This window comes from Phasianus colchicus, chromosome 16 (assembly GCF_987193195.1).
Source record: "Phasianus colchicus chromosome 16, bPhaCol1.hap1.1, whole genome shotgun sequence".
NCBI lineage: Eukaryota > Metazoa > Chordata > Aves > Galliformes > Phasianidae > Phasianus > Phasianus colchicus.
In genome coordinates this window covers 5,555,099-5,577,424 of record NC_143451.1, presented here as the reverse complement: position 1 = coordinate 5,577,424, position 22,326 = coordinate 5,555,099, and the positions used below count along the sequence as shown (strand labels likewise).

Sequence of the window (22,326 nt, the reverse complement as noted above, 5' to 3'; positions counted from 1 at the left end):
TAAGACCCGTATTCTGTATTTTTACTGCTTTCTTGCATGTTTTAGCAATGTGCTTCACAGACTTTTCTGTGAATATTTTACAGTAAATATTAATCCATATTTCAACTGCTGGCTTAGGATCAAATTTAATACTGTTTTTTCCTTTGGAGCAGATTACTTTCAAATAAACAGCAGCCTGTATAAATTAAAATCCTCTCAGAAGAAACAAATTGTTTTCCTATAGGAAAGCTGAAAGTGCCTGGATAAATAAGCTTAACTGCTCCTAAAACGTTTACTTTTGAAACATAAAAGGCTTTATAGAATAAACGACCCAAATTATGTTATATTTGTGATGTTAAAAGTAAACACAATCATTATGGCTTTACAATCTGATTAGAAAACTTTACATATGACACAAGTGGAACTGCTGTCGCCTCTCTCCACTACAGCACAAATGCTGAGTTTCACAATCATGAGGGACTCTGAGAGTCCTTTTTGCTAAAGAGGGAAAGCTTGAAAAAGGATTGCAAAAATCCAAGTGTTGTAGAATACTAGGAGTATGACATAATTCATTTAATTTTGGAATCAAGTGAATATATTTAGAGCAATTCCACTCCAAATCAATATTATAAAAACGGTAAAGCTAATTTGGAAGGAGAAACAGGCCCTTCAAATACAAACCAAAACAAACAAACAAAAAAAACAAAACCAAAATAAAACCCCTGTTCTCATTACATAGAATGAACATCACGTATGACAACTAAGGTCAACTGAACCTTGAATAGTTCCCTGCATATAGTTACACTGCATTCAGATTTGTGCAACTTTATTCAATACGTGACCCCGGGTTTAATACAATGCGCTAAAACAGAGCTTAAAAACCTTCTGAAGATATTTCAATAAGAGCTGACATCCACATTTTTCTCTGGAAGTGATGTATGACTTTTCATCCTTTTACACTTCTATACTCTAGCAGGGGACTGAGAAACATGGAAAGCCCTTAGGAAACTTCTCTTTCTACTTACTATTGACACTTTATTTGTTTAACCTTTCATGTAAATGAACTAAACAGTATTTTAATGTAGAGACCAGGAAGGGCATCTTTAGTGCTACTTCTGGTAATTCTTTTCACTTTATAAGGCTAATTAATTAATTTAGGATGCATATTAAAAGATCACGACAAATCACAAGAAATAAATTAGTATGAACTACGATGAAATCAAAACAGCTATAATCACAATAAGTTTATGTCCATTTTGATGAAATATGGTCAACCACGTCTTCCAAAACCCTGAAACGGATATATCAACTGTCAAAGCACCTAAACTTTGGCAGCTTGGAGTCTCAGGAGAATAATGTCATAACAGGATCATCTTTACATTACTGTTTTCATGTAATTACATATCAACAGGAGATAAAATCTGAAAAAATAAACAAATTGAATATTTCTACTAGTGATTGTGCTCAGAAGGACATTTCAAACGACCTTCTGAAAATTTGTTTTCCCCGTGTAATCTCCTTGTTACTGTAAATATCTCAGAATATAATATAAATGTCGAAGCCTATTTGCAATGCCACAGTAAAATAAAATCTGGAATGTCTTTACTCAAGCAAAAAAAGGAGGAAAATAGTTTCACTGCGCTTTTTTTCACTAGTTCACTAATATTCAAATGCTAAATAGACTACTTTAAGTGAGGACAATCAAAAGAAAGAGTGAATAAAACAGGCTTTACTTAATTCCAACTCTATAGCATAATGAATACTCAAATGGACTAAATCCTACTAGTAGATGCAATATTTATACTTAGTATTTATGATTTTCCTATCTATTACAGACATGAAAAAGTCCTCAACTATACACCTACGAAATACAACATCCAGAGGAAAAAAATATGTGCTTATAAAGAAAATATGTTGATCATATACCATAAGTCATTTCAATACTGAGTATATATGCAGAAGCAAGATTCCAAACATTGAATGTAATTTATCATCTAAGATTTTCCCTCTACACTAGTACCTAATGAATAACTGAATCAGAAGCATTACTGGACAACTTAGGAATATTTCTTATGCATGCATTAAAGTAACAGAACAACTCGCTGTAAATAACTTAAGTGTTCAAAATATGTTTTTTTGTAAAAAAAAAACCAAAAACCAAAAAACAAAAAAACCCACACAAAACAAAACAACAAAACCATAGGACCAAAGGTTTCCAGGGAGTTTTCTGAAAGAACTTCCTTCCCACTTTTCAAAAACTTCTCATCTTTGCCTTGCTGTTTTCTGGTTGCTCAGAAGCCAAAATCCCAGGGCAACACAGTTTATTGTTTTAATATCTGTCTGATGGAAAGCAAAAGTATTCTCCGGTGAGTGCTTATCTGTCAGATGTATTTCTGTGAAAGGAGTACCTAGTCAAATAAGATGTTCTTGGGCATATCATGGGATTATGAACTTAGCACTGACTGAATTCTGTTTAAAAAATAGTTGAAAAATAAATATAAAAAATATCTACACTGATATTTTGAGGATGGGAGCCCAAAGAGCGATGGGTTTAAAATAATTCAATCATAAGTGTTAGAAAAGAGGATAATTAGAGAAGAAAAGAACAAATCCATATGTGGGACAAACAAAATAAGAAAAAAAAATGTTCATAATTAAAACAGTTAAAAGAGTAAAATTGTATTCTAATGATACAATGGATTGTGAACTTGCTTTGTATTAATTAAACTCAATGTAATGGCATTTTCTATATTGAAATGAATAACCAGTGATCTGGAAATTCATTTAGACCATTAGGTTAATTACAGAAACTGATGGAACTTTTATCAGACAATTACAATTAGAGAAGGAGAACAACGTGGGAGAGATTTACAAGCATTTGCACCACTGCAATCATATTTTCTGGATTATACCAGCACTTCCTGCAAAATTTTAATCAATTAAAATTTAATCAATTAAATCAATTAAAAAGTAGGCTAGCAACTTTATTTGCCCTTGAGCGTGGTAGAATTGAATAAATGAATATCCTCTTCCTGCGTTTTTGCAATTTTTCTTCTTTTTATAATATGAAGTACTTGTTTATTTTTATTCCAAACAAACCAAACCAAAACAAAACACTTGTGGAACAAAGAGCATGTGTATATTGGTGTCCAAAGATATGCTAACTGAATATGAAGCAAATGTAATATTTAGAAAATGTAACCCCAAACTAACATCAGTTTAACTCATACTCTTATTGAAGTCGAGACACAATTCTTTTTTCTGGGCATGCAAAACATTTGGGAAATACAGACACTCATCTGTGAATCATAAAGGCATATAGCAATTTACTGTTTTACCATATGTTAGCTATTCATCAGTGCAGTGAACTGTCCTCTCATTCATGCTTGGAAAAATATCATAGTAGTTACACACCTGATGGCTCAAGTATCTTTATTTTTAGATGGCACTACAATAAAAGTCTAAAAGTTACAAAGATCAAAAAGTTTTGATCTAGAGACATTGAGCTGTCACTGAAATTTTATTAGATTTTGTAATTGCTCATTGCTTTCCATGAAACCTGGGTATGTACAACTGCAAGCGTTTCAATAATGTGATGCACAGCTGTGGGCTGGCTTCCTTAACCAACTCATGGTGCTTAGTGATCCTGACCATGCTGATGAGCTACTGCAGAACACAAAGAGGTTTTCTACCTCTTTGTAGAGGTCCTTTTCATTAAAGTGTAGGGAACATTATCAAGAGTCAGATGATTCAGAGAGGCATCCAGACAGAAGACAAGTTGCAATGAATATAACTTGAAAGATTTCTATTGGAAACAGGTTAAAAGTTTTTCCCTGTTAAAATATTCAGGCATTGAAACAGACAACCCCAAAAAGTTGTACAGTCACCATCCTTAGAGGTGCTCTGAGCAAACTGGCCCTTCCACTCTGAATAACTCTATCATTTTATGGCTTTCTTCTGTACCATGATTTGACTCTAATTAACATTCCATTCATGTTTTCCACATTATAAAAATAAGATTGAAAAAATATATATGTATTTTTTGCTTATTTTTCTTTTCACCATACATACCCAACTATACTACTGCCCTTGAACAGCAAGGTAATCACTCATGCAAGCGATTACAACAGCAACAGATACTCAGTAACAGAAGTTTATTTTTTTTTAATCTTCCTTTAACCCAGCAGGATGTTGATGTTAGTATTCTCGTGGATCTTATGCTCAAGCACTTCATTTTGGATATTTCCAACATTTTCTTCATTATCACCGAACGTTAGATACAATTTTTTTTTCAGGACTTGAAAATTTTTGTGGAAGCAATTAGTCTGAAGGAGGAAACTGTTAGTACATGCAGTCAAGCTCCTTGATTTGCTAAGTTTCAGTTTAGCAACACTGAGATACCGAGAGCCTACAGGAAGCTTCCTGACAATGCGTTCCTCATCAGGACCTGATGTACTCTAATCCTCAAATTCCAGATGCATCTCCTACATAGGAACTTGTCTATATCCTTCTCTGGACTTTCTTCATTCTTCATTAGGATGATGGAGGAGAAATTTACTGAAGTAACTAATAGTTTTCCTCTCAGAACTCCACTGCTATGGGAATCAAGAGCAGCCAAGACGAGAACCTGAGTTTCCTTACTTTGATTATCTCAGTAAAGCAAATAGTATGCCTCACCAAGAGACATGAATGCATCTGCCTGCTGAAACCTGGAACTATGCTTTCTACATAAAAAATTATTTATTCTCAGAATAGATGTGCAAGTGAAAAAAACGATCCAGGTCCTGTCTTCTGCTCCAGTGTAAGAGAACAGATGAGGCATGAGAGACTATAGCTACTGATTTGTTCCACTGCTTGCAGAGAAACAGCTCATTTCTTTCTGTATTATGCAAAAGACCAGAAGTGATGGGAGGAAGCAGAGCCTTGTTACCATCTCCCGACATGTTCAGAGGTGTAACTAATCACTGGACTGGGAAACGTATGAGGTGATACATAAAATATTTCCTAGGCAAGTAAAACACCAGAAGAGAAAGGGCTGCTTGAAGAAATACATTCTTCTTTCTGGCCAGCCAAGAAATGGGGTGGAAGTGCTCAGAGCCATCACGAACTGCTAGTGACCAATACAATTAAGAATCAAGAAACTGAGAAATAAAGCTAGTCAAGTTAAGAAAGAAACATTTTACCATCATGCTTCAGCCACTCATTCTTTAGGTAACAATTTTTTAAACAAAACACATAAAGTTGAGTTAAATACGGCAATGTTGCTAGAAGTGGGGATGCACCCTTTTCCAAATATTTGAAAATTCCCAAGTTCCATTAGCATTTAATGAAATCCAAACCTCTCGGCTTTAAAAATCTCAGTTGACTCCCTTCCATTCAAATGATTATAAATGTTAAACTTCTTAATTCTTCAACTGTAAGTTGTTCTGAAAAATGCAGTAACAATACAGAAAATAAAAGCATAAATGATTAATAAATTATTCAAATATGAAGGCTGCCATTCTATTGTCTACATGGAACAGTAATAGCAAAAATACTAATCTCCTAGATGTTAATATTGATTTATTAGATTTCAATTCACTGTCAAAAATATGCATCAAAAATGTAGCACAGAGGATCATTAAAATATTAAAAGAATGAAAATGAGAGAAAACTGAAGATTCATTCAATTTGATCCTATTGAATTTGAACTATTTCACATCTTTATTAAAACTTGCCTAATTAGAAGAAATAAAATATAATAACAAAGATTAGTAATTGTAAAAATTTCATTATTAGGAGGAGTTGTGGACCTGTGTGGGGGGGAAAAATACATTTTGGCAATATGAAATACTATTATATGAATAAAAGAAAATATGACTTGCAGACACACAAATTCAACAAAGTGTAATAATTTCTACTGCAAGGACTACTGGCAATCTCTATTATGAAACTGTGTATTACATATTGCCCGGTGGGAGACAGATAGGCAAAGTCTGTTTACTTATATATTTGGCATAATGGAAAATAAACAGGTGTTTGTTAGTATATCATTATTCAAGGAGCACCACTGCAAAATAGATTTTTCAAAGGAATTGACTCATGAGAAATAATGTAAACAGTGAAGTCTAGATCTCAGCTAGCTCTACAATGGCTATGCAGGGATTTAATAAGAGCAGAAATACTGTAAGATGTAAACAGCAGCCCCAGAAATAAATTTGCTAGGATATAACACAGTGAGTTAATAGGAGCAACAAGGAAAACTTTAGATCCTAAACTTTATTTAGAGTATATTAAAGTAAATAAAAAAACACTGCCCCTCTCCTCCCATAGAAGCTCCCTAACAGTGAAAAGAATGAAATGATTGGATAGTTTTCTGTAAAATGTATCTCAGATGCCCGGGGTATTTCAATCAAAAAGGAATAACACTAACAATTAAATATACTGAAGATATACTGTAGGGATGAACCCCCTATTGATCTATGCAGTACGTATTTCATCCCTATGTTACTACTGTGATAAAAATAATTTCTGCTTGGGAAATGTGACAATACAAAATATTCTTGGAGCATCCGGAAATATATGGAGATTCAATTGATAAGTTCAGCTCTGATTTAAACCATTTAATGTATTTTGGTATTTACTATGATTTAAAAGTAGATCCCATATTTGTCCTGTAAATGCAACAGCTCTAGAGGTGATACTGTTCATAGCCTTTGATAGAAGACAGTTATAACACTGTAGAGATGGCTGCTTTGGAACTCCTTTGTTCTTATTCCTGGTTCTAAATAATAAAATAAATTAATTGTTTTGTAAGTCTTTAGAGCCTTAAAAGAGCATGATTGTATTTTGAATACAATCTTCATAAAGATTACATACCATAATGCTGCTAAATCAGTTACTTACAGAGAACTGCTAAGAACACATAGCAAACAGTGCTCTTCACCCTAATTCAGCAAGCAGCAGGGAAGAAGAAACTTCTGTATTGCAATAAGCAAAAGATGTTCTTTTTGATTGTTAATCAACAATTCTTGCTTCCATGGATAATTTAAAAGGTCACTACATGAAAAATAGTGATTTCCTCATCCTTGGCTACTTGCACTGTTTCATCTATTAACAAGCACAATTGTTCCTATGTCACGTGGCTAAACACCTGTTCATCTGACAAGATTTTGGAATGGGCATCAGTGGTACATCTGATACAACAAAAACATTCTCAGGATTTGGATCTACATCTGCATCAGAATTTTAGAGAAGACATTGATACTCCAAAGTTTTGTGCATAAATCTTGACTGATGGCAGCCAGTATTGTCTCACCTTCTCTTCATTATTTTTCTTATGGCACATTCTTATTATCCAAAATAACCATTGCACAGTCTTTTTCCTTCCCTCCCCCCCCCAAGAAAAAAATGAAAACATCATATTTATTTTTATTTCTTTACACAGACAAGCACTGGCATATTATGAGACTTCTTGTTTATTAAACCAAAGTTGCGGTCAAGTAAGAAAAAGCAACACAACTCCATCTTCTGCAGAAAATACAGAATGCACAACAGTCCTGGATTCAAAAAAAAAAGTAACAATTAAAAAAATAATCACTGTTAACGTAGACCTTTTGAACATTTTTCTAGAACAGTCCAATATAGGGGCTTTTTTTTTTTTTCCTCCCATAAAATATTGTTTTAGGACAAAGATGCAAGTAAAAACATTGAATGATCCTTTAACATTACTTACTTACAAATGTTCACAAATACCACATTTACCTTAACAAGAGCTAGTCGGAAAATTTACAGTATAATGGGGCTTAATTCATAATAATGTCCTTTGTCACAAAACAGGAAAAAAACAACAGCCGTTAACACTAGCTTACTTGTGGATGTGTATACTAGTGAACTGGGGGCACTGTACACGGGAGATCCCTCCTGGTTTGCCTGGCACAGCAGCACCCTGCCTACAAGAGAGAGAGAGAAAGTGGTATCTGGTTTTGGAACACTCAAACTAAACCTCAGTTTTATCTCAAAACAGAAATAAAGCCATAACTGAAGCAGTGCAGTGAAGCAGAGGCCCTTAATGTCCTTTAATTTCACCAAACAGAAAGAGCCCCAGTAAGCATGTAAAATTTTACATCGGAAAAAGCAAAACACAGACACCCCCCCAAATCCAAATGCCCTTTTTATCACATAGGGAAACTGGCACAGGCTGTGTTCGTTAGCAGCACATCCAAGTCCCTCACCCTGCTGCAGCTGCTCTCTCCCCCTATGCCCTGCAACTCCAAAGCCTCAGGAGCCCTGCTGTGAGCTTCTGCAAAGCTCCCCCACCAACCACTGCTTCTCATCCCCAAACTCTGGCTGAGATGAGAGGCTACCGAGCAAACACAACAGATAAATCAGACTGCAAAGCTCATACGTACAGACCAAGAATGATCTCAGTTATGTTACTTAAATTAGTACTGGCGTGAGAGAAAACAAAATATGACTCTACATGTAAAAATTTCAGTGTTCTTTGCATGAATGAGAAATACTTAAACATATTCTGTGTTCCACTGTACAAGGTGGATTGAGGATTAAGAACAAAACAGAAGAAAGAAAACCATCAAAAAAAGGGGGAAAAATAAAGTGGAAATAATAAACAAATCAATTTAAAACAGCTCTTCTTTGATGCATTTTCATTTTCAAGAAATCAACAAAGTTTAGAATTGTTTTGCGTTTGTTTTAATAAATTTAAATCAAATACCTTGCTATTTCAGCATCTTTCTCTAGTTTCCCTAGCATTCTTAGATGAATAAAGATTGTTTAACGTAATTCTTTATGGTAGGAAAAAGCCTCTCCACCTGCACACCTCCAGGAGGAGCAGGCTGTGACACATCTGTTTTTGCAGATACATTTACATCTATATATACAATATACAAATGTATGAACATACACTGATGTACTTTAAGCTGCCAGAATGTGTGAAACACACAGTTCCAAATATATTAAATTTACCTGAAAATTTCTGAGACAATTAAGAGAAGTCATGCACTGACTTGCAGGCAAAGTAACTCAATAGATCAGAAGTGGCTGATCTAACAAGAGCAACCCTCAAACTACATTCAGTTACCACCTGATTTATTTCAAAAACAAGTTTGCAAATACTTTTCTACCATTAACCCTTTTTTAAACTGTCACTTGCAGCTGTCAAATGAGCTGGAAATATGCAGAATAATGAAAAAAAAAAATCTGCTAATTGCAACAACTTAGCTAAGTGTGCGAGTACTGGAAATCTCATGAAACTTTGGGCTTTCAAATTTTCAGACCATAGTATAAACTTCATTAATGTGCTTTGCAGATACTTGCTTTTTATTTTTTTTTTTGTGCATGTGTTCATTTTTTCAGCCATTCAATACTAGTCCTTCTGTTTGTTTTGTCCTATGTGAGTGGCTTTTTAGTTATTAAGAAAGAACTATCTGTGTTACTGGAAGCCGTGAAATAAAGGAACATACACCTGTAGAGATTAGAGATTCCAATGGCAAGCCCAAATTTTCAGACTGGCAGATGACCAACAGTAGGAAACACTGGAATATGAATGTATTTAACACCATATAGATGCTTCAAAATGTGCGATTCTACAGAAGCCTGAAAAATATGAACTGAAGGTATAAACGAGTTCATCCAGTGGAGTGAAATAAAAAAAAGGGAAGGAACCATCAAAAACAGTAATTTTCATTATGTTTTAAAAATAGTTTAAGTATCATGACTTCAAGAATACTTAGCAAGTACAGAATGCTAATGATTTTCAAAAATTGAGGATTATATTTCATATATATTATCCAACAAATTAAATTTTGCTTTTTCCACGGTGTGCAGCTAGAGATGTTATTATTCCTTGCAGTTAACATTCTTATTAAAATTTCTCTGTTGCGATCACATAAGAGTCCAGATTTCCTTTCTCTAGGTTTATTTACAATGAAATGCTTTAAAATGGGTGCTTTTTTCATCCATGCTACCAGACGTTGTAATTGTATTTGGACATTCTCCCTTTGAATTTGTACATACAATTATCAGTTAAGTCACCATTATTAGATTTTTGGGAAAAAAATATGGAACTTCTAATCTAATTTTGTGAGAAAAATTAACTTCTACTTCTCATTTTTTGTATTAAAAATACTTAAATTTTTATTAGTAGACCAGGGTAAAGACCGAACTGTTTTCAATAAATACTTCTGTGAAAACCTCAGAACATGAAAACAGTCAGTGAATTTCCTAAGGAAAAAAATAATGCTTTCTTTTTCTTGAGTACTGAATTCTGCCATGATAGAATGAAGATTTTTTTTAAGAAAGAGGATTTTAACATAAAGCTATTAATATTTTTTTTTTCAAACTATAATTTAATAATATTGTGGAGCTGATGAACTTCAAAAAAAATGATAGTCATGCAAGAGTTCATTCTTAATTCTGCAGTCCCTTTTGTAGCAGCATACTTTGAGCTGATACTTTCTCATTAAGAAGCATCTGAACTGCTTTTCCACTTCTTTCTATTATGAGCATTTACATATTTGGTGACTAGTGGTAAGGGATTTTGGAGATCATCAGCTGAAAGCCTCTCCTGTCCCTGTCAAAAGGCTCAGGGAAAAAAAAAAAAAAAGAATAGCACACGTATTTGAAGAGTGTATTCACTAGAGGCACACTGTGGCTCAGAGGAGAGCTTTGGACAGACCCATGGCGGAAAGGAAGCTGGGACAGCCTGGCTGCTAGGTGTTATGGTAGGAGAGCAGCACGCAGTGGCTGAGCCATGGGCTGTCCTGCACACAGCTGCAGGCAGCTGTGCTGGAGCAGGCCATGGTGGCAGCACATGATAAAACTGCATATAACCCCCCAGGAGAGGTGCATCACTCATCCTTGGCTTAACGGCAGGCAGCACGCACAAAAATGTACTTCCCAAGCTCACACTTCAATGTTTTCTCCTACAGCCCAAGATTAAGAATATATAGCTTGATTAGGTCCTTTGTTTAAGAATTATAGTTATTTTGAGGAAATAATTACTCCAAAAATATTCAGAGCAATGAGAAAAATTATTTGAAATCATTAATATTTTCAAGATGCTAAAAATTCAGTTCCAAATCATTCGAAGATATGGAACTAGAAGTATTTTTCTCATTTTTTCATACTTTCAAAAATAAGTTTTTTTGTATAGTTCCTATTCTCGTGACTTATACAAATTAATCTGTAGAGCATAAGCAGAAATGTAAATGTAATAACCCACAGACTACTTCCTCATACGAGGACTACTGCAAAGTTCACAGTATTTTGTGAACACTCAGGTAGCTCAGGAGTAATTAGCCTGACCAGGAATCCATCAACAATGGAAGGACTTCCCAGAAATTTATAACGGATCAGTTCTGTCAAAAAATAGTTTCTTGGTCAGACTGGAACCACTCTGTAACAAGCAGTACAGATAATTTAAAAGTAAAGATCTGGAATAAACTTAAAAGAGTTTGCACAACTGGCTGGAATATGGCATCCTTTGAGGAAGTAAAAATTGAAACAACATTTTTAGAAGAAAAATTCAAAACATTTTTTTTTAAATACGGTGCTGAAGCAAACAAAATCGATAACGTAGCAATACCTTGACCATGGGAATAGCTGTCTTTTGTCCAATAAAGAAGACAGAACTTTCAGAAATCTTCACTAACAATTGTATAAAGTTCATAAACAGTTACCAAGAACCCGAGGTCACAGTGCCTCAGCTCCCACTACCTTTATTTAGTACATCTGCTCCCAAGCAAAAAGTTTGCTGTTCACAGTGCTGTTATTTACTCTGCAAGAATCTTTAGAGAGTTACAAAATAGAAGAGGACAGAGTAGTATTCCATGAACATCCAGGGCAAAAACATGACACAAGTGCAAGAACACAGGCATTTTCAGTGGCAGAAATTAAGTCGATATTCAGGGCTGGTCTCCATTGACTATTTGTGCACATATAAGTAAAATGAGAACTTACAATACAAATCCAGGGTTACTGCACACAAGGAGATTTTGTGAAGATTGTGCCACTCTTATCTGTTGCACACTCAGCTCCCTTGGTAAAGAAGCTCTTCATTATACACATTTATTCTACTCTTACCAATAGGACTATCTTCCTGCTTTTGGCAACCAAGCACCAGGTTGGTCGTTAAAATGTAAAAAAGAATATTTGTATCATATTTTATCAGAGTTATCGTAGAATGTTAATTTATAGCTCTAATATAAAAGCTGCATTGCTTTTTAAATTCAACAATTTTTATTTCATTTCCCCTTTCTTCCAATACAGCTGGGTGGTATATAGATCAATTTAGTTCCTGGGCTAGTTTTCAGTCATTCCGGTCCCTGTTTTCCTTCTGCCTTCTGCAATAAGTGTTATTCCTGTACTCTCAATGATGTCTATTATACCTATACTTTTCATTTCTCTTCCATGTACAAGATCTGAAGAAACTACGAGGCTGTATCTCTCACAAACATGTCAGCATGTTTGTTAGTTAACGGAGACCTCATAAACAAACCATGTCAGCACCTGATTTGCTGTTTTAAAAGTATAATTAGTTTTAAAAGTATAATTAGTATAATAATGTAATAATAATTACATTATTAAAAGTATAATAATGATCAGGGGGCTGGAGCACCTCCCCTATGAGGACAGGCTGAGGGAGTTGGGTTTGTTCAGCCTGGAGAAGAGAAGGTTGCGGGGCGACCTCATTGCAGCCTTTCAATATCTGAAGGGAACTTACTCCCAGGAGGGGAGTAAACTCTTCATAAGGGCTGATAATAGCAGGACACGGGGAAATGGTTTTAAGTTAAAAGAGGGAAGATTTAGGTTGGATGTTAGGGGGAAGTTTTTTACTAGGAGGGTGGTTAGGTCCTGGAACAGGCTGCCCAGGGATGTTGTGGATGCCCCGTCCTTGGAGGTGTTCAAGACCAGGTTGGACGAGGCTCTGGGCAACCTGATCTAGTAAAGGTGTATGTTTGGTGGCCCTGCTAGGCAGGGGGGTTGGAACTACATGATCCTTGAGGTCCCCTCCAACCCAGGTCATTCTGTGATTCTGTGTGATTCTGTGATTCTTTCCAGCCACAAATAGCATTACTTTTGTGCTGCAAAGAAACACTGTTCTTTGATGAGTTATTTCAAATACGCCACAGAAATGGATAAAAACCACCTAAAAAGGCCATTGGTATACAATAATACTGAATGTTAGCATCCATCATCCCGTCTGACTAAGGATTTTGAAGAGCTTCATATATACCGGTTGGTAAGTGTTAGCTTAGCACTTCATTATCAACAGTCAAACTCCATGGCATTAGTAGACTTTTAAGTATGTTTACAAAAAAGTGCTTCTTGAATGCCACTGGTTACTAGTGAACTTTCTGTAAACAGAATAGTCCTCCTTCAGATTTTAACACAACCATTCCTGGACGCCTGTGTTGATTATTTAAATACTTCCATTTGCAGAAATAAACTAGGGACATTCAAGAATACTTCCTATAACCCTTTATTCCAATTTTTTTGTTATCTAAAACAAAAGTTTTCTTTAATTGCCTCAAAGTTATACATGGAATTTCATTTAAACATAAAAATTTATTGGCAGGAAGGAGAATTTAAAATAGTTAGTGACCAAAGGTGAGTTTTCAAAGTCCAAATCACTATCTGAATTACATTCCAACCGCAAACCTGAAATACATTCAATTATGAATGACCAATGTATACCTACTTGCCTTCTGATAAGAACTACACAGAATTGATATTCTATACATACTCTAATACTTAAGTAATACATCCCTTGATCTATGTAGAATCTCATAAAGCTTTTTAAAAACAGGTAAAAACATTTTGGAGGACAGTGTTGTTCTAAGACATTTTACAGAATCTCTTCATGCAGAAATTCTGTTCCAGTTTCCTTCCATCACTTTTCTGAGCACAGTGCATGTTTCTTTATTACGATCTCTCAGAGCGTCACCAAACCACTCAATAAAATTAGGCAATGACTCAGGGAACAACAGTGCATTTCACAACAAACGTTATTCATCAGTCATCCTTCCAATTATTCCTTGCTTTTGCAAAATGGACCTCTCTTTCCTGCTACACATATTCATTGGCCAGCATATTAAGTCACATACTGTGCCTAGATGGTTCCTACGTCATCTAACTAAAAACCAGATAAGCAACAAGGTTTGCAGCTCTGCTAAGAATTTTATCTGAGATTCTCTCAATTCCCCTTCTCCTCACCTCTCCCTTCTGTAGCACGTATAGTCCATGCATGATCTTTAGCTCTCCTTCCCCGGGACCTGACAGGCCACACACAGCTGGTTAGATTACTTACCACTACGTACTGTAGTGTCTTAGGCCGGAAAAAGCATTACAAATAGAATGGAATCTGTCAAGTGGCAAGTTCATTCAAGCCCTGCTCCCATGCCAGCATCCTTTTCCTGCCCCACAACATTGCTTTAAATCTTTATCAATGAAAAAATGAAAGAAACATGCACTGCTGAGGCACTAAGGAGGAACAGTTTACCCATCAGCCATAGATTGTGTCATAGCATTCTTGGTCTGAGGCAAAGTAATGCCAACTTAGAAACAAACACTGTGACTGAGTTGTTCCTATTTTCTTTAACATGCTGACTAACAAAGATGGGCTACATTTTTTTATGTAATGTTTCCACTCCGCAATATAAAGCAAAGACAATAAACTGCCCTTTCCAAGTACAATTTAAAAAAAAAAAAAAAAAAAAAAAAAAGCTTAATAAGCCATATGCATTCCTTGTGTTGTAATCAAAAGGGAGAAACTAACCGACACAAACTCAGCTGTTGCTTGTACCAAAATACCTAGCAACCCTGGAGAGTTTCCCTATGTTTGTTAGAGAATTTTTAACATTCATATCTGGATGTAAACCTTTATTCACATACTGTCACACACACACACACACAAAAAAAAAATCTAAAGCTGGAAGTGCACTGTGTAATCATATAAAAGCAGTAGTACTGTCACTACTGCACGTAAGTGTAATTTTCCAGCCAAGTACATTCATGTTCATGTACAGACTGACATTCTGTACCATTCACTGTGATCATACACAGAGAGATGTGTCCACTGAAGCTGCTCAGGACCTCTGAAAATCAGATCTTTACTCCTTATTTTTCTATCCCCCCCCTAGCAGACTAAAACATATATAAACGATGGATGGTGTTGGCTCTTTTAAATTGATCTGGGATCGCTTGCAACTTTGAGGAAAAAACACAAGAGAAATTCTGAACTATAAATACAAATTCTAAGTTGGTATTACACTCTTCTTGAAATAAGGTACTTGAGAATACAGAAATGAACTTATATTCTGCTGATAACCTTATGAGTAGGGACTACAATAAGAATTAAATCACAAACAAATGAAACTGAAGCCCTTCTGCACAAACATGAATACTACAGTTTCCATAGCCCTGGAGGGATTACAAGTAGATGTGTTTATGCTTTATCCTCTCATACTGCATCAAGACACTATTTTCTGTGTAAATTACCTATTTGAATAAATCGATAAGACAGAAATGCAAATCTAATGCAATTAGATGTGGAGATGCAAACTACTAATTTCTCAGTTCTATTTGCTCACCCTGATGGGTGCTCTTTTGTACTAAAAACTCTGAATGACAAGCTATAGCTGGGAATATAAAGGAGAAAGAAAATGAATCACTGGGTATAATCCTGAATTTTGTTAGCTTATTATTTCACCAGCTTAGTTAGATTTCAGAATTTTATGAGCTTGAAAAAAACCATTACAACAAGGTAAAGCAACATATCCGAACTTTCCCAAACACTCAGTTTTTACTATAAGCAATTCTATGCTTGGGGATTTTCCCCAAATCATTTTCACAAAGAAAATCTGACACAGCAGTTGTGTCCCGCTGAAGAATATAACTTCGCCTCAGACAGCTCTGCAGATAAATAAACAACTGAAATCTCAGTACCCTCAATATGACATTCAATTGAAATGTAAATGTACTGGGGATTCTGTGATCTGATGCCCCAAAATGAGAAGAAAATGCAAGACAGAAAACAGAAGACATTAGCTATATGTTTGGAATACGATTCATCATAATCTTAAACTGGTTTAGCATTAATTTTCAAATGTAATCAAGGTTTAAAACGCATCAGAGTTGTTTTCCACTCCACTTAACTGTATTAACTTCACATTTCATATATTACTTTATTACGTTACATTTCAAAATTGTCTGTCTGCCTGACTGTCCATCCTAACTCACGGATCCCTCTAACTTTGTTATCCTTTTAATCACAGGGATTTATTCCTCTGATTTTTATTAATTTACAACCTTATCTAACATTGCACACATCCCACTCAGTCCTGAACAAACAAGAGTTTTACTGATTAACTTATAGTTTGTCTTAAATTACCTTCTGAGAGATTTTTAAGACAGTGCTCTTTGCATGTAGCCATGATTGGTATTTGAATTACAGTATCAAGTTTAATTTCAAGAGAAAACTTCTCTGCATATAGGAGCCTAGGCTTCAGGTCCAGGCAGTGCACACCAAGGCTAACTCTGTATTGTCCGCTAATTGGTATAACAGTAGCAGTCGCTATTAACAGCTGGTTTACATCGAGTCTCCAAAGCTACACCATACAGTTTGGTTTGTATGAACCACGCTGAAGGAAGAGGAATTGTCTGAGGCCAAATAAAAAAATATATATAATATAGTCAATGTATATAAATGTATATAAGTACATCAATATTCTTTAATTTGTAATATTTTTTTATTAAAAAAATACATTAAAGGGCAACAAAACACAAAACTAGCAGGGTAGACAGGTATGGTCTAGAGGGCTGCGCTGGACTAGGCTTAACCTCATCCCCTGAAGCAAACAGCTCCACCACACGTGGTTCAAAGGTGTCTAAAGCCAGTCTGATTCAAATTTTTACACCCCCTTACAGAGCACCTGACATCAGGTGTGCACGCGGAGCTTCTAGTGCAATTCTCAGCTTCCAGAGCAGTTTCTTGCTATCTGAATCTATTTCACTTGTATTCCATACAATCCCAAGCCCATACGTAGCAAGTGGGGATAACAGATATACCTAAAAAAATGCTAATACTCCAAACAGTAGCATGGATTTCACACTGTCCCTGTAGTCTCAACTATCATGCTATCATGTAGGTAGCATTTTAACATCTTACATACAATTTTAAAAAGTTTTTTTATTATTATTTTTTTAAATTATCTTTTTTAAACAGTCAAAAGTATGCAACCCAAAGCAAAACTCAAGAACACAGCAAATGCAATACATCTGTTCTAGTTTCCAGCTACATGCAGCTCAGGGCAGTTTCTGTGTACATATTAACAGTCCACATATTTCCCTCCATGAACCAGTTACAACATCCTTTTAATAACACTGATCTTCCTAGAATAAAGTACTAAAACAAGTAAGCTGTAGTCATAATTACACATTTGATTATGACTATAGCTGGTCTTGTATTCATCCATCAACTCAAAGTATTCGTCATCTACATGACGAAGTAGCTACTGATACGACTTTTACAAACATCTTCACCATCAGCAATCTGACCTAATACTGCACCATTACACATTACACAGCACTAATTTAGGCCTATCAGCTCCAAATCCATGGACTCCAAGTAGTGCGATAGGGTCAGCTTGGTTTTGCTGTGTAATTACATAAATAAGACTAGTCAAAGTGGAATATCTCATAAATAAGGATGATTTGCAGAAAACTCAAAACCTACATCTCAAGAAAACTTTACTGACAAGCAAACAGATTGAAACCCATCACTCCCTCCCAAACACTTCCCCCCTTCCTGTTTTGAAAGAATTTCAAATTTCAGCATATGTACAGTCTATGTTTTTCCAAATTCTATTTGTGCAGAAATTCATTACCATCTCAAGTGATACCTCTATACCAGGCTATGGTCAAACCTACCAAACTTCTACACTGAAGAAGTCAGAACCGTTCTCTATCTGCTGTTAAAAGATCTATCTACAGGTCAAGATTTACCACAAAATAGTCAAGCATATAGAATTTCTTTTAGTGATCAAATAGCAATAATATCAAAACCCAACCATATACTGTCTTTTCAAATATATATCCAAATAGACCATTGTTTAAAAGGGCAGTACTGAAAGTATCTCATTTTCTTTTTAGAATACACAAACTTCAATAGAATGATAAATCTGCATCAATTAACCTTGCTCCAAATTTAAACGTATAACCAATTCATGAAACTAATATTTCAAAAAATAAAGGCGTTAATATTATTCTTCAGCATAAGGCATAATTAAATTCTAGAATACTTTTTGATTGAAAATAGCTAGTACAGATGCCGAATTCCATTTTCTTCTGACTTTATTAATTTTTCATAAACTAGAATTCTGACTATAATGACTTGCAACAGCTCCACAGAAATTTCAGACAAGCATTAACTGTCACTGCTGGTGTTTATCTAACTAGGATGTCACCAGTTATACAGCGGTATTCTAACATGATTTTTGAAACATTACAGATTTGTTTTATACTTTGAAAAGGAACATCTATATAGAACTCGCAGGGGGATGCTTATTTCAGTTTTAGGTATTTAGAAAATCATTTAAACATTTTAGTTAATAACGTTGAGAAGATGTTTATTTGAAAAAAAAAAAACACCTATTTAAGTCAATGGCCAAATTCAAATCTAAGCATATGTAATTTGTTTTAAAATGAATTAATCTATATATTGATAAACAGCCAAGTTCCACCAAAATTAAACTCTATAGATATGGTGCAATGAACTTTCACCCAAGCATTTACAACTGCTGGACAATCATATAATTCAGCTTCACAAATTTCAAAAGCTTTCACTGAAAAGTATTTCTAAGGTATTATGCAACAGTCATTTAAATTCAAAGGAAGAGGCTAGAAAGATTAAATGAATCCCAGGTGTTTTTACACTCCAGAAACACATGCTTTAACACACGGACAAAGAGAATTAGCAAACATACTAAAACCCTCTCTTCTCTCGGGTTCTTATTTAAGTGCATGTTTATAAATATTGTATTATGGTATTTCTTTATTTCTTAATTAAAAACAGCATTGTACTTCTAAGTTTAAAACAAACTTATGAAAAGAATCTTGTTACAAAAATCTGCCTCCTGAAGGATAACTGCTAGCTTCCAAATCCACAGCATGCTAAAAAGCCCCTTGCTGTGAGTGTATGTACACAAAGTCAAAAGCACAAGCTTTTCTCCCTGCTTACATTTTAACTGATAGGAAAAAATATCCAAGCCACCTTAATGACATGTACGATCTGTTCAAGAGACCGGACATTTATAATAGTGCTTACTGAGTTAAGACTGTTTATGAAGTGAAAACAACTACTCAAATGGTGTTAGCGGAAGAAAAGTGACTATGAAGAAGAGCTGAACTAACGAATATAGAGATAATTGCATTAACCACTAAGATTATTAAGGAACATGCCCATCTCTGCTATGAGGAAAGCTCTGACAGCTCAACCTGGAGAAGAGAACACTCAGGTGAATCTCGTCAATGTGTACAACTATCTGAAAAGAGACAGAAAAGAAGAGAAAGCAAGGCTCACTTCAGCGGCACCCAGTGACAGGATGGTAATGGACACAGCCTGAAGCACATGAGGTTCTGTCCATTAGCCAGGGATTACTTTTTTATGATCAGGGTGACTAAGAACCACTGCTTGGAAGAGGTTGTGCAGTCTCCATCCTTGGAGGTGCTCAAAAGCGGTCTGGACATGGGCCTGGGCAGCTTTAGGTGACCTAGCTTGAGCAGGGGGTATTGAAATAGACACCACAAAACTCAGCCACTCTGTGATTCTGTCCATGGATACATATATCCTTACAATATCTTCTATTTAGCCATGTAGAATGGCACTTGCAACTAGCTGCTGAAAAACACCTACAACTTCCTGACTATTCAGGAAAAATAGTATGTAATTACTTAACTAAATAAAAGGAATATGAAATCTCTATTAAATGTTTGTTAATTGTCTACTATGCATATAATTAGTGGAAAAGAACCAATATAAATCTTTTTTTTTCCTCCACTGACAATTGAAAATTTTGGAATAGTATACTGTTTGCTGGCTATGACTATATACTTACATTCTCTCCTGTGGTCACTCCTGTCCTCTGAAAGAACATTCACTATATTGCCAAGTCATTCCTGTAACATTTTTTCGCCCAACTTCATGCACTGAAACTATCCAAAAGAAGCCTCTCACCACTTAAAATATACGTTCTGACATTTGCAAATACAAGTTCTCTTAAAATGGCCTTACTAAATCTCAAGTTATCTGCATTGAAGGACTGATCTGTCACAGTAATTTGAGTGCAACAAAACTCTACATTCCATGAAGGAGTGGAAGAGAATACTCAACAATTCCACATTAAAAAAAAAAAAAAAAAAAAAAAAAAGGAAAGAAAAGAAAAAATGGAAAATTAGCAGTAGCTCTGAAAGGAACAAAATGGCACTTCACTTTCAGACTGCCGGAGGCTGAAATAAAGGTTGGGCATCAAGCATAAAATAAACACTGATATAAAAGGAAATAAGCAAGGAGAAATCACATTGTAACAACACCACAGAAACAGAATGCAACACCTTCCAGTAAGAAAGTGCCATAGTGCTCCTAATAAAGAAATCAGTCTGAAAATGTCTGTTTGTCAATCACAGATGAGCATGCAAGGATGGATAACAGACACATGCTTAACACAGCACAGTTATGTTTCACTATGGGATTGATTTAAAATTGGATGGATACATAAACAAATGAAAGATCTGTCCCAGTTTATACAGAGACCTTGTGAAATGAACCACATGGGACTTCATACAAATTTCTTCATTAAGACCTTCCTAACAACTTGATAAATAGTTTTCCGATAGAGATATGTGGGAATGGAAATGATAATTTCATTACTATTTCTTTCTCATAAAGATAATAAGCACCTTTAATAGTATCCTTTTATTTACTTGAAGGAGACTCTTTGGAGGTACAGCAAATTTTTAAAATTACCTATTGATTACAGTAAGGTCATACTGAAAAGTGGAATTCTTTGAAATGGTACAAATAACAGTTCTTTCGCTTTCGAAGAAATGTCATTTTAGGACATTACGGCGAACCTGGAGAAGGGTTGAAGGCATGCCTGCAAGCCAGGCCCTTGTACACCCAGAGTCAGCAGCTGTGAGGGAATCTCACTGGGCCTCTGAACTACAACTACAGCTTTCAAATGGCACTTTGTGAACATACTGTTAATCCCCATTAATGATACCACACAGCATGAATATCCGTGTGCTTGCAGTCTACTAATTTATTATAGGACGTGCATTTTAAAGTCAGAAAAAAAAGTCTTCGGAGGGCTACTCAGGAAAAAAAAAATCTTATTTTTAAATATATAGCATATAGACCATAAGTAGTAGCCTACTTACACTGCACCTGCTGTGTATCTGCCGTTTATCTTATAGTCTCTGTATTTATCTGTCATATGTTCCCTCAAAAAGGTATTCTTTTACAGAAGTGTACACTCAGAGAAAAAAAAGCAGAGCTGTAACGATCATGTCACTGGTCCTACTGTTTACCATTATCTTCAAGGTTTTAGATTTGATTTACATTGCGTTCCTCCCTATTTGACTTTAATTGTCTGCTTCAAGTTGTCAGGACATAACTATATCTTAGATTTGCATTGCATTAGGGGATCTTTTCCTTTCTCTATTGATCTTGTCTTATGGAGTAATTTAACTCAATTCTAATTTTCTTTTGCATGCGGGGTGCTCTTTTTCCAAGGAAGTGAGTTATGTGTATTCAAGTGGTGCATCTTATGAATCTTGTTAAGCTTTACCGCCTTATAGCCCGCACTGATGGAATATTTAATCACAGAAATGAGTTGGCAGATATGATGTACAATACGGTTAAGCCTTGCGGCGTGTGTCTTCACCAGCAATTGAGAAACGGGTGAATTTGCCATTCATCAGTGCCATCTTGACAGCTTTGTATAACCTTCTGAGGTTTTTTTTTAACTTATTTATGAAGATTAAAGGTACTTTAAATCAACAGTTTCTCTGCAAATATTTCATCTTTATTTCAGAAGTGGCCAAATTTTTCATCATTTATTAGAGCAAAAGAAATTTCTTGCACTGTCTGTGGAATAGATGGTAGCACTTCAACATGACAGTGTTCGAGACAATAATTAAACCAAATAACTGTAACTCTGACCATCTTAAAAATCACATTTCTAAATTTAAAATTTTCAAAAATGAAACTGCTTCTTTTCTAGGTAAGGTGGGTGGATGCGTAAACAAAGATATGCCACAGCATTCCATTGTGTCATACAAGAACTATTT

The 22,326-nt window shown here is 35.2% G+C and overlaps 1 protein-coding gene across 36 annotated transcripts in view; it reads right to left on the bottom strand.

Annotated features, from left to right (window-relative positions):
- The window catches only part of RBFOX1 (RNA binding fox-1 homolog 1), a 751,763-nt gene that overhangs the window by 59,946 nt on the left and 669,491 nt on the right, over window positions 1-22,326 (bottom strand). For 28 of the 36 annotated variants that reach the window (XM_090151326.1, XM_090151330.1, XM_090151325.1 and 25 more), the window contains one exon: window positions 7,830-7,910. The exons of the other annotated variants lie outside the window; for them this stretch is intronic. In XM_090151326.1, coding sequence (XP_090007452.1) covers window positions 7,830-7,910 — 81 coding nt within the window. The remainder of the gene's footprint in view (window positions 1-7,829; window positions 7,911-22,326) is intronic. 36 annotated transcript variants of the gene reach the window in all.